General features: G+C 40.2%; 2 protein-coding genes across 2 annotated transcripts; both read left to right on the forward strand.

Annotated features, from left to right (window-relative positions):
• The first annotated feature begins 853 nt into the window (after positions 1 to 853).
• Positions 854 to 3,854, forward strand: LOC116618385. Its single transcript, XM_032381964.2, has 4 exons — positions 854 to 1,011; positions 1,709 to 1,794; positions 2,127 to 2,237; positions 2,873 to 3,854. The coding sequence occupies exons 2-4, from the start codon at positions 1,711 to 1,713 to the stop codon at positions 3,038 to 3,040; spliced, it is 363 nt and encodes a 120-aa protein (XP_032237855.2). The 5' UTR covers positions 854 to 1,011; positions 1,709 to 1,710; the 3' UTR covers positions 3,041 to 3,854.
• A 1,633-nt stretch (positions 3,855 to 5,487) lies between these two features.
• LOC5512501 (exosome complex component RRP45) lies at positions 5,488 to 14,111 on the forward strand. The gene is made up of 14 exons (XM_048733776.1): positions 5,488 to 5,598; positions 6,181 to 6,275; positions 6,416 to 6,638; positions 6,791 to 6,888; positions 6,957 to 6,996; positions 7,639 to 7,721; positions 8,314 to 8,446; positions 8,816 to 8,904; positions 9,238 to 9,341; positions 9,459 to 9,495; positions 9,809 to 9,839; positions 10,190 to 10,328; positions 13,289 to 13,373; positions 13,665 to 14,111. Exons 1-14 carry the CDS (start codon positions 5,527 to 5,529, stop codon positions 13,774 to 13,776), a joined length of 1,341 nt encoding a protein of 446 aa, XP_048589733.1. The 5' UTR covers positions 5,488 to 5,526; the 3' UTR covers positions 13,777 to 14,111.
• Positions 14,112 to 15,853: the final 1,742 nt, after the last annotated feature.

Here is a 15,853-nt window from a genome sequence, read left to right on the forward strand (position 1 = left end):
ATGACCCTGGGGCATGGCCCAATAATAACCTTCGTGGTGACTATGACCCTGGGGCATGGCCCAATAATAACCTTCGTGGTGACTATGACCTTGGGACATGGCCCAATAATAACCTTCGTGGTGACTATGACCATGGGACATGCCTCAATAATAACCTTCGTGGTGACTATGACCCTGGGGCATGCCCCAATAATTACCTTCGTGGTGACTATGAGCCTGGGGCATGCCCCAATAATAACATTCCTGGTGACTATGACCCTGGGACATGCCCCAATAATAACCTTCGTGGTGACTATGACCCTGGGACATGCCCCAATAATAACCTTCTTGGTGACTATGATTCTGACCCTATTATCTCTAGAAACATTAGTTTATATAAAAACCGAAAACACCATATACAATTACTAAAAAAAAATATGTCCATCCTATGAAAACAAGATATTACAATAAAAAAATCGATAATAAGAATAACATTTCTCAAACTCCTTTTGCAATTATAGAACCAAAGTAACATGCACTCAAATTTGCCCGGAATGGTATGCCCCCTTTATACGAAGATTTAGTCCTGAAATTTCGTTTCCCTACCAGCTCCGCCACAACCTATCCCAAATTTAATTTAATCAAGGTGCATGAACAGAAGGCATCTATTCTATGCATCCAGAAGCTCAAACGTATGACGACGCAACACTTTTGAGCCCCTGATACTACATAAACATTGACTAATTGATACTACATTGACTAATTGATCCCCTGTCGAGGATTAGATAATAACCAGTGGACTGGAGGCTAACGGCCGGGCCTACACTTACGTCACACGCTAGTGGATTTGGAAAAAAAAACATTGAGATGCAGATTTGTTTCTTTTGTTAGCAAAGGCAGTGAAGCGCGTAAGGTGGAAAATTAAGAACACTTGCACAAACTGCAAGCACAAGTACACAGTGAAGCTCTCAAGTCTTCTTGGTCACTTTGTTGGCTGTTTGGACACTTTGTTTGTTGCACTTTAAACTAAACGTAAGTTTATCCACAAGCTTTGAAAAAGTCATTAAGTTTGAGGAATCAGTATAAATTTTGATTCCGTTATAAACATTTGTTTATGCAAGGAGGTTAACCTTTCTTGGTTTATCCTTTCCTTGGTTCTTTTCTTTAAAAAGAAACTTACCTATCGAAGTGAACAAACACACACGCTATCAAAATCTGGATTCCGTAGCCGTTGATTGATTCCCTTTAACCTTCTTATAACGAATTTGTTTGGTTTCTTTGATAGATCAGACCTCAATTGTCATCTATTCTTGTTTGTATTAGTTTGACGAGTTTGTGTTGATTGTGACCACAGTATTGATAGCAAAAAGACTATCTAGACTAATGCAAAACAATCGTATTGACCAACTGACCAGCCGTAGATTGTTTTTTTTTTTTTTTGTTAAATTCCGGCGCAACCTTCTAAGGCCTTAATATCGATTAGCAGAAGGTAATAATAACAAGATAGTATATATTATGCAAATCTTAAGACACTCGAATGTAATAACTTATTCTAAGGGCCCATTCGGGCTGGAGAAATAATAGTTTAATAGCCATATGGAGCTATATAGCTAGACATAAATATCCCCAAGATTTTCACCTTTTTATAGAAAAATAACTGAAGGAGAGGTAATTCGAGTTATTAGAGGGACTTTTTGGTTTTACTGCTTTTTGATATCTCTATCAACAGAGATGTCTGGAACCGCTGTGAATTATGGGCATGAAGTGGAAAGAGCGCCGAAAAGTACTTTCCAAATAGAGGACGTTGAATATGAGGTATGCATCCTCAACTTACGAGGAAAATCTTTACGTACAAGGCAATAAGTTACGTCACGAGAACATGTTCTCCTGGTTACGCATACTTTGCTGCTCAAAAATTGCCAAATCTTTTGCTATATGACTTTCAGTCTTCCGGTATTTTAATAGTTCCAGATATTAAATTGTAACGTCCCCTTACCAGTAAGATAAACTCGCTATGGTTTGTCTATATTAGCAATGCACAATAGTCCTACAGCTGCCACTCGCATTTGATGAGTTGTAGATCCGCCCCGCCCCTCCTCTTCCCCCCTGCTTTTTGTTGATCTTTTTTGCGCTTGTTTATTCCACAGGAAGCTCGCAAGTGTCTGTTATTCAAAAATGGTGCGCGTACAGCACTGGTTTTTCTTTCCCTCGTACCCATTCTCCCTATCGGACTGATCAGCGTGTTCTTCTGGTTTAGGGTGAGCTGTGGTGTTATGATTCTGAATGTGCTAGTTAAGCGGGCTTGAGGCTCCTAGGGGCGTAAAACAGCACGACGATCACATCACCCCGTTGCATTATTTTTTTTTTACGCACAGAACAGTGGAGGGTCTCGTTTTTTGCTGAGGGGGGGACCTAATATCAATGCGAGAAAAAATATATATGTATCTAACACCATTGACTTTCTGGTTCCAAAAGACCCGAAGGCAGTTTTATTGATAAAGTCGTACATATTAGGGTTAATTCATCCCTAAGAAGGAAATGCTTATTACCATATACCCGCATAGAAACCCAAGCTCGAACTGAAAATCGCTTATCTGGGCACCAATTAGAGACATTAGGGATAGAAGTTGAGGCATGTCCTCCAAGAGGAAAATTGTGTTGGCACTTTTCGCACATAACACATAACAATAATAAAGGAGTGGTTGATCGACATTCTTTAAGCCGTTTCACATGTCTCGCGATGGTAAATGCGCTATATAGATACAAACCAGTTGTCGTTACATTTAGCACCGCTTAGATTTTTAAAACATTAGCAGTTGTTTTGATTACGAGTCTAAAGAGTCGATTGCCGTCTAGTCGACTAAGACTGAATTTTCATGTCTTTTTCTCACAGGGCCGTAAGCGGATGAAGGCAGGGGAAAAGAAATCTTCAGTGATTGATTTTGCGGAAGCAGAAAACATGGCATTGACATCTATCTTGTTCGGCCTGTGTGGATTACTGACAGTACTGATTTGTATCGAGCAACTTAAGAGAAACCTACAGACAATCCACCCAAAATAATACTACCCACCACCCCCTATGCACGACTCGGATACCCCAGCGCGTACACAGGGGTGTGCGCGCACCCCCTTCCCTCCCCCCCTAGGCGCTAAAAGGGGGTCATTTCTTTCTTATTGAGGTCACAGGCTCCCCACCCTATGCGCATGAACGCTCATGGAGATCGGCAATGCATGCGCGCGCCTTTTTTGTACATCTGAGTGAGAAAAATACATGAGAAAATTACATGAATATAGCAACAACAAAAATACATCTTTTTTCTTTTACTTTATTCTTAAAAGTCAGATGTACAAAAAAGGCGCGCGCGCATGCATTGCCGATCTCCATGAGCGTTCATGCGCATAGGATGGGGCTTCTCTATATGATACCTGCGTGACCCCAGCAATTTCTGCGTACGCGCCTGGATCTCATTACGTCTACCGAAGTGGCTACTCACTTATATTGTTTATTATGCCTAGTGCACACTAGCAACATATCGACATAAAGACATGGGCGCGCGCACTCTTATCTTCGACATAACGACATGGACATAACGACATAAGAGAAAAAACATGATTTTTCTTTTATGTCATTATGTCCATGTTGTTATGTCGGGCGGCTAAACATAGTGCGCGTGCCTATGTCGTTATGTTGTTATGTTGCTAGTGTGCACTAGCCATTAGAAGGCTCAAAGAATAGATTAGATCTTGATTATTATGACACAAAAGACCTATGATTTGAATGATGTCTACGACAAACAAGATATGATAATGCCATGATTTTAATTATTATAATTACCACCATCATGATGACTGTGATGAAAAATGGTTATTCAAAAGTTGTTTTGAATTTGCAAGTGGGTAACTCAGGTACATAGCAACATAAATGCTGCTTTGAATGTGTAAGATGATAAGCAAAAACGTATTTACGCAGCAACAACAAGTCATGGAACTGCTGACTTTGAATACCAATACAGAGAAACTGGGGGCACAGCTACTATTGGTCACGCTACGACGGTCACGCTACGACCATTCAATGGTTTCATTCCTTTGGAATCACTAAAGAATAACAAACAAACAATGAGAATCATCATCGATAAGAATTGCTTTTACAGAAAGAGATAAGAAAGATTGGGTGAACGGGGCAAAAAATTGTGGTTAGCGAAGCTAATGACTAAAATACAGGCCCGTACACAGGGGGGGGGGGGGGGTGCAGGGGGTGCGAACCCCCCCACAACGGCCGAAGGTCCACTTTCGGTTCCCAATAGACGTGCTATTTGTAGACAAAATCATAAGCTAGATCACTATGGTATGTATCCAAATCCGACAATAAACGTCCGGTGGAGATACTGCAAAGGCATAGATAAATTTCGTACCCCCCCCCCCCCCCCCCTTATTAAAAATCCTGGGTACGGGACTGAAAAATGGTACTATTTGAGTTAACGGTGGAACTCTTGTGCGTGTTCCCCTTGTACAAAATGGCCCTCAACCAGCAAGCATAAGTCTCGCAAGTGCCTCGGACGCGGGATGAATGTTCTCGTACGGCTTCATGACTATCCGCGCATGCTCCTCGAGTTCATGAGACCGCTGCTTCAGCTCCTCCTGATAGTCGGCTTGCAACGTGCGATTAGTCTCCTCCCCGTGCATCTCTTGTTGTTTCATTAGAATCAAACCTTGCATCGCACTCCTGACCTGGTACAGTTGGTCCATGGTAAGATTTGTAAGCTCCTCCTCAGCGAAATGCCAGTTGTCACTTGAAGCAAGCACCGTCGAGATAGTCAAGCGTTTTTTTAACCCAAATAGAATATTTGTCAAAACGTTAGCCTTGTTCTTGTTTCCAACTTTTAAATTCTCCAACTTTATTTCCAATACCCACCGTCGTAGTAGTTTCGCCATGATACTTTTATCTTTCTTTGCCACACCTTTTGAGCAGACAGGGCAGTCGAAACTAGTTCTTGCACGGGGCTGCTCTACTTGCACGACTGCTGAGCTCTCAGTGACAATCTGTGAATCAGAGACTGTTTTCCATGGCCTTTTGACGACTGGGGAAGGTGTCCTATCTCGGGACAAGTGTCGGCTGAAGTGTTCTACCCTTAGTGGGCTTCTAGTCTGGCGCTCCTTCATCTCAATTCAAAAAAGTTGCTATATTATGAAACCCGTTTAGAAGTACTCATACGAAAAAGACGGTTATTTTTGGGGGAAATTACGTCAAGCGTGCGCTCGCAAGAAATAGCGCGCACTCAAGGTATTTGCGCGCGCTGCGAGTGAGTTTGCATTTTGCTCGCATTTTCATGGCCTTGAGATTTTTTATGCAGCATTTTTTCATATAAGGAGAAAATAAAAAGAAGGTTCCTTTTTTGTTTTGTTTATTTATTTATCATCATTATTATTATTTTTATTGGGTCACATTGTAATCAAGAAGTTGGGCTCCCTGTGGTCGGATCGCGTACTAGTCAGCGGACTCCATTTAGTACCCAGGCTCGCGCTGTTAAATCTAAAAAAATATCAAAAATGAAGTCAAATACGGCACATTTTTCTAACTGCGAAAAAGACTTTGTTCGACAGTGTATCCGATCAAGAAAGGTATGGATCCTGCTTTATTAAGTAGTTTTGAAGTCTTTGTTGCATCAACACTAATGTACTTTGTATATCTAAAATATACTAACATGGTAAGCTATCACATTGCACGTGCGCTTGTTTGATTGACATCGTCCATGTTTACAACATTATCTCGACATTTATTTATTTCCCCTTTGTTGTTTATTGATTCAGATAAACAAACCAGATTACAAGTGATTTTTTTGCGTATAATAACCAAAAAAGGACACTTTTAAACATATAAAAGGTTCATGCAAGATACATTTGTTGTTTCACGGTTAACGAAGTTAAACAATTTCACTGATCCTTGCCTCAATTTCTCTGTTTTCACAAATCACGGGGCGGATTTGGGTCTAATCAGATCATGGAGACCCCCCCTCTCCTCCCCTATGCAAGCAGAAGCTCTCCATTTCACTTGTGCCAACACCCAACTTGTTTGGTGTCTTTTTGCATGAGCTCCCCCACCCCCCCCCCCCCCCCCCCCCCCCCCCGCATCCCTTAACAGATTTTAGGCCCTTGTGTACTTCAGTCTTTAATGTGTTTTCATATTTATTATGCCCATGCTAGAGACTAGATGGAAGAGGAATTTATGACTACAGAAAGCTGAGAATAGCTTTTTCTGTTGAGAGAGGTCACTGTGAAGTCCAGCTGGGGAAAACAAGGTACTTACTCAGTTTAGTATAATTATGAAGACAATACTCACTTGGAATTTGGCATAGTGTAATTACCCACCAATTTTACTAAATCAATATATTAAAATCTTACTTCAATACCATATTTTTATCAATGCTTTATATTTTAGAGTTCTTGCACAAGTTTCGTGTGAGATAACAAAACCCAAAACCAACAGACAGACAGATGGCCATATCTATATCAATGTGGAACTCTCGCCGATGGCTTCTCCTGCTTTTGAGGCAGGGCGAATGTCAGAACTTGGAGTAGAGCTTAATAGATTTGTTGAACGTTTCTACATTGAGTCAAGAGCAATTGATACAGAGTCTCTGTGTATTGTTGCTGGAGAGAAGGTAAACTGTTCAATATTTATTTTGCTACTACTGTGTATGTATATTTTTTGTGGTACATAGTGAAGTGAAAGTGTCATGTTGTTATAAAGTTAAGCAAAGCATTTGTTGTTTGTTGCTGCTGGCATGAATGCATGTGTCATTGTATGTTCTAGGTGTGGTCTGTACGAGTTGACATTCAAGTTCTTGATCACTCGGGAAATATTCTAGATTGTGCCTGTATTTCAGCTATAACTGCCTTGAGTCATTTCAGGTGAGTCGAGCCTTCATTTCCATCTCTTATTCAGAGTCATGTGCTAATACTGTCAAATTTTGTCCTAGACGGCCAGATGTTTCTGTGTCTGGAGAAGAAGTCACTATTGTAAGTGTGTTGTCACCCCAGTGACAGGTTCTCACAGATACAAAAATGGAAATTGCTGTTTTGTCTTTATGGTTTTGTGCAAACAGTGCCAACATTACTGGAAAAAAGACAGCATTGCCCTTCCAATCAATGCTGTGTTGTTTGTACTTGAGACCACATTGAATAATACAACTAAGTAGTTTTTCATTCTTTCTTTTGCCCTGTGATGGCACAAGCAAGGCTGTGCCAGTGTATACTAGGCAATTTTGGCGCTGTTTGCACAGGTATTTATTAAAAATGAGTTGGTGGGATAGAAATATATGCTACTAGAATTCACTTATAGATATGTAGGTATTGTTGTAATACAATTGAACTTATACAGTCTATACCAATAGCCCTACAAATCATAATGAAGCATTCATAATAGCCAACTGAATAAGAAAAGGAATATGTGGGATGCTATTTAAAGTGCAAACATTCCCCCATTTTCATAAAGAGTAGATAAAATTCTGCACCAGATGGATTTTTAAAAGAAATGCCCTCCAAGGGAATTCCAACATTCTCAGGGGGAGGGATATGAAAAAGCCTTTAATAGGGGGATTGGCAATCATACTTTTACTTGGAAGGTACAGGTTTTATATTTTTCCTCTAATTTTTTTTCAGCACTCAGAGGCAGACAGGGATCCAGTCCCTTTGAGTATTCTCCACATGCCCATTTGTGTCACTTTTGCATTTTTTGATAATGGGTAAGGTGTGCACTTCCTTCCTCTTCTTGACTTTTGAGAACGAAGAACAATGTAATACTGCTTTAAAGAGGACCTTGCAGTATTTGTTTACTAGAATAACACTTACTGCACCCCCCTCTGATAAGAAGAAGCCTTCAATGTGCAATGGGCACTGCTAAAGGGTTACATAATACACAGTTGTTCCTTTACAACTCTAAGTTTCAGAATTTGTGAAACGCAGCTTGATATGATACTTAGTCTAGCCTCTGTATGAAGAAAATCTGGATACACTTGGGTCACCTTAGTGCAAATTGTAGAAGAGAACTCAGGATTCAAACCTGTATATACAAGACTGTGAAAACAGGCACACTTGTATATCTACATTATTCAGGGAAGTCTTGCCCTTTTTCTTTTTAAGTCACAATCAGTGCTATTTATGTTATACGTTGCCTAGTTTACAGTAGATCCACTACAATTTTCTGTTGGAATCAGTGATCTGCCAGAAATGTGCCAATCAAAAACCTATTCACTCCCCCCCTAAATTATGAGTGATAACTATTTCTCTACTAAAGGACTTGTGAAAGATTGCGTTTGATTAGTTTGTCATTTTCAGTGAGTTGTTGCTGGTTGATCCTAATGACAAGGAGGAAGCGGTCATGGATGGCCACATGATGATGGCTTTGAATATCCATCGGGAGGTCTGTGGGGCAGTCATGGGGGGTGGAGTCTCCCTTGAGACAGATCAGGTGGGTGAAGTTGTTCTTAACCTGCTAAACAGGCTCTTGAAAATTACCACAGAAAAGCTACTGAAAAAGGCTGCATGTAGCCCTCAGCCAAAAATAGTGAAGATGCAATTAAGCTTAGCAATTCCAGCTCGCTCTTTTGTCTTTCACACAACTAGCACCTGCTGAGTAGACTAAGTGGTTCTTCATCGCCCTTTCTTCAGACTCAATCCTGATGATTACAATTCCTAACTTTTATAGCTTGTGGGTTCCCTCAATCTGTGTTGTTTAGCTTCCCTTGCACGTTATAGTACTTGCTATAATAGCAGATTCCGTACGTAAGTCAGTTTTAATTTAGCATTGTTTTGATGATTAAGACTTTTATTTCTCCAGATAATTCGATGCTCTAACATTGCAGTTGTGAAAGTAGCTGAAATCACAGAGCTAATTGAAAAGGCATTAGCCGTAGATGCCAAACAACGGTTTGTAACTAACAATAATATGTTAAGAAAAATTCAAATTTTATGAGACACTTGGCAAAGTCACATATTGAAGTTGGCTGAGTAGCATTGAAGAAAATTTGCTATTGAACAGCACGTGTCACTTTTCCAGCTGGTGATGTTTGAATTAGTTAACCTTTATGAGATTACCTTAGAGAGATTCCAAAAACTGTTATCTAATGCTCTATACACAACGAAAAGAGATTCACAGTCCCCAATGTAAAAAGAAAGTGATGTTTTAACACCTTCACATGGTCCTGATGGTATTTGGTACAATACTTGGTTTACTCATCAAAGTACCTCTGTAATTTTTAGATCCATTGGTAAAATAGGTGTTACTGAATCAGTGGGAAAAATCACAACAACACAGACTGAGTCTGCTATCGTGGACCTTACTGAAGGAATAGAAAGCGCTCAAGGTTTGTTGACATTTTATTGAGTTATGAAGTGATTATCATGATATTATGACCGCTCATATTATTTTTAACACGAAACAGGTGTCTGCTCCGCTAACATTTTATTTGCATTTTTAACAGAACTATCTAATGACAGACAATCACTAGCTGAATACAAGTATCTTTTTTATAATTGTTATTGTGTATTTTTTTTATATCAATTAAAGAAGCCTTATGCATGAGAAGAGAGTGAGTGAAGGATGGTAGCTGACCGAATTGCTATAATACCTCCCTTCTCAGGTCAACAAAGGATTTTCCATAGAAGATACTCTGCTCTTGGTAAAGGTTAATCTTTTCTCAGATATGTACATTAAACAATAGCATCTTCTTCGACAGGGTGTAAACACTAACTTACTATTTCATGAAGTTATATATAAATTATTGAGATTGTTTTACACTGTGGTTGGATAATTCCTTAACACATTTTGTAGACAATACAAAGAACTTCAAGTACATCTCAAGGTAAGCAAACTCCTAGAAACATTAGAGTGGTTTTCGAAATTCCGTTAAACAAAATGTAATTGTTAAAGTGTTATAGTCAAGCCCAAAAGATAACAAAGACATTACAGTGTATTAGTACTTAAAAAACTAAAAACTAGTTCACGGGATTTTGAAAACCACTCTTTTCCAGATGGAAGTTGCAACACGGTGCTTTTTATGTGAACGGGCAGACATGTGAATGTAGCTTGATGAGGGTGTGTGGATGGAAGGGGCGTGTGGGTGGACGGGGTGTATGGGTGTAGGGGACTTATGGGTGGGGTGGGTGTATGGGTCGAGGAGGCGTATCAGCTTTGATTCATTTTGTTTTCAAGGGCTCTGGCACTGCACAAATTGGTCTTGGCAGCTCCAATAACGCCTGGTTACTCAGTGACGACGATGACGAGTTACCTCCACAGGAACATGAGGAGATGGAAGAAGATGAAGACACCCCTACTCCAGCAGGCAATACAGGTAACCCAAAACCCTGTTATTATGCAAGACAGGTAACCCAAAACCCTGTTATCATGCAAGACAGGTAACCCAAAACCCTGTTATTATGCAAGACAGGTAACCCAAAACCCTATTATCATGCAAGACAGGTAACCCAAAACCCTGTTATTATGCAAGACAGGTAACCCAAAACCCTGTTATTATGCAAGACAGGTAACCCAAAACCCTGTTATTATGCAAGACAGGTAACCCAAAACCCTGTTATTATGCAAGACAGGTAACCCAAAACCCTATTATCATGCAAGACAGGTAACCCAAAACCCTGTTATTATGCAAGACAGGTAACCTAAAACCCTGTTATCATGCAAGACAGGTAACCCAAAACCCTGTTATTATGCAAGACAGGTAACCCAGAACCCTGTTATTATGCAAGACAGGTAACCCAAAACCCTGTTATCATGCAAGACAGGTAACCCAAACCCCTGTTATTATGCAAGACAGGTAACCCAAACCCCTGTTATCATGCAAGACAGGTAACCCAAAACCCTATTATCATGCAAGACAGGTAACCCAAAACCCTGTTATTATGCAAGACAGGTTACCCAAACCCCTATTATCATGCAAGACAGGTTACCCAAAACCCTGTTATTATGCAAGACAGGTAACCCAAGCCACCATTATCATGCAAGACAGGTAGCCCAATCCCCTGTTATTATGCAAGACAGGTAACCCAAACCCCTATTATCATGCAAGACAGGTAATCCAAAACCCTGTTATTATGCAAGACAGGTAACCCAAAACCCTGTTATCATGCAAAACAGGTAACCCAAAACCCTGTTATTATGCAAGACAGGTAACCCAAACCCCTATTATCATGCAAGACAGGTAAGCCAAAACCCTGTTATTATGCAAGACAGGTAACCCAAAACCCTGTTATTATGCAAGACAGGTAACCCAAAAGCCTGTTATTATGCAAGACAGGTAACCTAAAACCCTGTTATCATGCAAGACAGGTAACCCAAAACCCTGTTATTATGCAAGACAGGTAACCCAGAACCCTGTTATTATGCAAGACAGGTAACCCAAAACCCTGTTATCATGCAAGACAGGTAACCCAAACCCCTGTTATTATGCAAGACAGGTAACCCAAACCCCTGTTATCATGCAAGACAGGTAACCCAAAACCCTATTATCATGCAAGACAGGTAACCCAAAACCCTGTTATTATGCAAGACAGGTTACCCAAACCCCTATTATCATGCAAGACAGGTTACCCAAAACCCTGTTATTATGCAAGACAGGTAACCCAAGCCACCATTATCATGCAAGACAGGTAGCCCAATCCCCTGTTATTATGCAAGACAGGTAACCCAAACCCCTATTATCATGCAAGACAGGTAATCCAAAACCCTGTTATTATGCAAGACAGGTAACCCAAAACCCTGTTATCATGCAAAACAGGTAACCCAAAACCCTGTTATTATGCAAGACAGGTAACCCAAACCCCTATTATCATGCAAGACAGGTAAGCCAAAACCCTGTTATTATGCAAGACAGGTAACCCAAAACCCTGTTATTATGCAAGACAGGTAACCCAAAAGCCTGTTATTATGCAAGACAGGTAACCCAAAACCCTGTTATTATGCAAGACAGGTAACCCAAAACCCTGTTATCATGCAAGACAGGTAACCCAAAACCCTGTTATTATGCAAGACAGGTAACCCAAAACCCTGTTATCATGCAAGACAGGTAACCCAAAACCCTATTATCATGCAAGACAGGTAACCCAAACCCCTGTTATTATGCAAGACAGGTAACCCAAAACCCTGTTATTATGCAAGACAGGTAACCCAGAACCCTGTTATTATGCAAGACAGGTAACCCAAAACCCTGTTATCATGCAAGACAGGTAACCCAAGCCACCATTATCATGCAAGACAGGTAGCCCAATCCCCTGTTATTATGCAAGACAGGTAACCCAAACCCCTATTATCATGCAAGACAGGTAACCCAAAACCCTGTTATTATGCAAGACAGGTTACCCAAACCCCTATTATCATGCAAGACAGGTTACCCAAAACCCTGTTATTATGCAAGACAGGTAACCCAAGCCACCATTATCATGCAAGACAGGTAGCCCAATCCCCTGTTATTATGCAAGACAGGTAACCCAAACCCCTATTATCATGCAAGACAGGTAATCCAAAACCCTGTTATTATGCAAGACAGGTAACCCAAAACCCTGTTATCATGCAAAACAGGTAACCCAAAACTATGTTATTATGCAAGACAGGTAACCCAAACCCCTATTATCATGCAAGACAGGTAAGCCAAAACCCTGTTATTATGCAAGACAGGTAACCCAAACCCCTGTTATCATGCAAGACAGGTTACCCAAACCCCTATTATCATGCAAGACATGTAACCCAAACCCCTATTATCATGCAAGACAGGTAACCCAAACCCCTATTATCATGCAAGACAGGTAACCCAAACCCCTATTATCATGCAAAACAGGTAACCCAAACCCCTGTTATCATGCAAGACAGGTAACCTATACTTCTGTTATCATGCAAGACAGGTAACTCAAAAAACCCCTGTTATCATGCAAGACAGGTAACCCAAACCCCTATTATCATGCAAGACAGGTTACCCAAAACCTTTTGATATGTAAGACAGGTAACCCAAATCACCTTTATCGTACAAGACAGGTAACCCAAACCATCTTTATCATGCAAGACAGGCAACCCACCCCTTCCCCTCCTTCCAATTTGCTCTTGTTTTGTTTTTGATCAACGAAAGAAGCGTACTGAACTATTTATTAGAGCTATTATGTTTTACTCCTTTGAGTCCTCATTTCTTTGCGACTAAAAAAATGCATTCACTCTAAATAAATAGTGACACGCAACAGGGTTTGTTTAAGATTGTTTTATTCTTGAACATTTTTTTAAAATTTATTGTTTGTTATGATGTTTGTTTAGATAACTACGCGCTTGAGGAAAGCAGCGAAGACGAGGACGTCATTATCTTAGAACCTGAAAACATTCAAGACCTTCCCAAACAAAGGTGTATTTTAAGTTGCTGTTTGGACTACCTGTGGAGAAATAAAGGGGAAAATCGTCCCTCTCCCCACTTTTCTAAGTGGATATGTGTTTGGTCTGTCTTTTCTGTTTACATGAACGCCTGGCCTACATGTACCTAAATATACAACAAGTGTTAAGTGTATAAATTGAATGCTTGCTAAAACACGATATAATGCAATTGTTAAACACCTCCCATCTTATTGACCATCCCCCCAACACCCACCCTTTTCCCAATACGTCTGAGAATGTTAACCTAGGTGTTTCTTTATTCTAGTCCAAAGCAAGATCCAAACGTTATCGACCTGACGAACGCTCTAAGAAAAGAGAAACCAACAACGAACACACAGAACAAGACCAGTAAGAAAAAGAAAGGGGAAAAAGACTAAATGATGTGTGCCCATTAAATGGACAACTTGCTTTTGGGTTTTAGTAGGCGTCAAGTGCACTTTTTTTCTCCGCTGAAGGTCACCCTCCTGTATTCCCTCGCACTCCAAGGTCTGCCTGAAAAATGGTCACTTGCTAGGTCACTTATAAGGAGCTATATACGCGATTCTCAATGACCCAGAGTGAGATTATTTTTGTGAAAATCAGTAAAGTGGCACCTCTATAAAGCGACCGCCCTTGGGGCCGGGCCAAGTAATGTATACAGTGATACAGTGGTACCTATTTAAAGCGACCGCCCTAGGGACCGTGCCAAGTGATGTATACAGTGATACAGTGGTACCTCTATAAAGCGACCGCCCTAGGGACCGTGCCAAGTGATGTATACAGTGATACAGTGGTGCCTCTATTAAGCGGCCACCCTAGTGACCGTGCCAAGTGATGTATACAGTGGTACCTCTATTTAGCGGCCACCCTAGGGACCGTACCAAGTGATGTATACAGTGATACAGTGGTACCTCTATTAAGCGACCGCCCTAGGGACCGTACCAAGTGATGTATACAGTGATACAGTGGTACCTCTATTAAGCGGCCACCCTAGGGACCGTACCAAGTGATGTATACAGTGATACAGTGGTACCTCTATAAAGCGACCGCCCTAGGGACCGTGCCAAGTGATGTATACAGTGGTACCTCTATTTAGCGGCCACCCTAGGGACCGTACCAAGTGATGTATACAGTGATACAGTGGTACCTCTATTAAGCGGCCACCCTAGGGACCGTGCCAAGTGATGTATACAGTGATACAGTGGTACCTCTATAAAGCGACCGCCCTAGGGACCGTGCCAAGTGATGTTTATAAGAATCCCTCTATTAAGCGGCCACCCTCGGCAATAAGGCATATACAAATACGGAAAGAATGATTTCTTGAAAAGGTCCCTTTCTCGATCATTTTTTTAATGAAAACCAAAAGCATGGCCTCTTCTGAAAACTTATGTTGATAATTTCTTTATTTTTTTCCACCAAAATTTACAGTTATTTGGTCAACATAATTCAAGTGGTTAATAAAATGATTAGATAATATTTTAAAGCCGCATTGTCACCAGTTTACTTCCGGAGGTCCGACAAAAACCTCAACCGTTAAAAGACAAAAGAATCTATTAAAATCCGAGATATTAAACAGGCCATCCGCTCTAAATTATCAATCACATCCTCAAAGAAACTTCCAATAAACACACTGCTTTCAATATTTTGAAAGATTTTTTCGCGTTTTCCGTTAAAAATCATCGGATATTGTTACGTAATCGACCGGAAGTAAACTGGTGACAATGCGGCTTTAAACACAATTTATTTACGTTGGAAGTAAAGAGTAAACCGTGCATAGGCAAACTAATTTTATTTAATTTCCCGCGAAGCACGACGCTTCTCTCCTTTTTCCTCCAAACAAACTCTTTAAAGCACTGCATTATGTATCACCACCATATAACAAAGGGTTTTTGTTCTAACTTTATTGACAAACAAATAATCATCATTGCCATAAATCAATTTTAATAACGTCGGTGAAAACATCGTGAAAATGTAATCAGATTGAAAGAATGCCATGGTAACAGCTACGAGCGTCTGAACATTTTTTAATTAGGAAGTAAATATGTATGCATGCATTGATTCATATACAAAATGTATTTTGAGGATGTGTGTATAGATGTTTTTGCGGATTTGTCAGATTCTAGTAAACTCAATGCGATGACTGGAATGTGAAACTTTTCTTTAGTTAACTGTATGTATTCCAATGGAAATTCGACATTAAAAAATACTTCTGATTTATACTTTAACTTTTCTTGCACCAAAATATCTATGTTTATTTTGATTTTTTTTGGCCGTCGGGTACTTTTAACGGCCGAGAAAATCGAAAATTAAATAAATGTTTTTCTTATCCATCACCATTAGATCAACCCCCCCTCTTTCAGCAAAAGTCTTGGTCTGTTCTTACCATGAATAAGAATTCGTCCACTCGTAGCACTTGTTGACATGTTTTAACTATCCAAAATGCGCTGAATTATCTATTACATTTGTAGCTAGACC

The sequence above is a fragment of the Nematostella vectensis genome, chromosome 10, assembly GCF_932526225.1.
Source record: "Nematostella vectensis chromosome 10, jaNemVect1.1, whole genome shotgun sequence".
NCBI lineage: Eukaryota > Metazoa > Cnidaria > Anthozoa > Actiniaria > Edwardsiidae > Nematostella > Nematostella vectensis.

Bases quoted from the DNA above. Each gene is read 5' to 3' on its own strand.
- LOC116618385 (XM_032381964.2), top strand. From the start codon at position 1,711: ATGTCTGGAACCGCTGTGAATTATGGGCATGAAGTGGAAAGAGCGCCG. The intron at 1,795-2,126 runs GTATGCATCCTC...TTTATTCCACAG, and splicing joins TAGAGGACGTTGAATATGAG to GAAGCTCGCAAGTGTCTGTT. The intron at 2,238-2,872 runs GTGAGCTGTGGT...TTTTTCTCACAG, and splicing joins GCGTGTTCTTCTGGTTTAGG to GGCCGTAAGCGGATGAAGGC.
- LOC5512501 (XM_048733776.1), top strand. From the start codon at position 5,527: ATGAAGTCAAATACGGCACATTTTTCTAACTGCGAAAAAGACTTTGTT. The intron at 8,447-8,815 runs GTGGGTGAAGTT...TTATTTCTCCAG, and splicing joins TCTCCCTTGAGACAGATCAG to ATAATTCGATGCTCTAACAT. The intron at 9,496-9,808 runs GTATCTTTTTTA...CACATTTTGTAG, and splicing joins CAATCACTAGCTGAATACAA to ACAATACAAAGAACTTCAAG.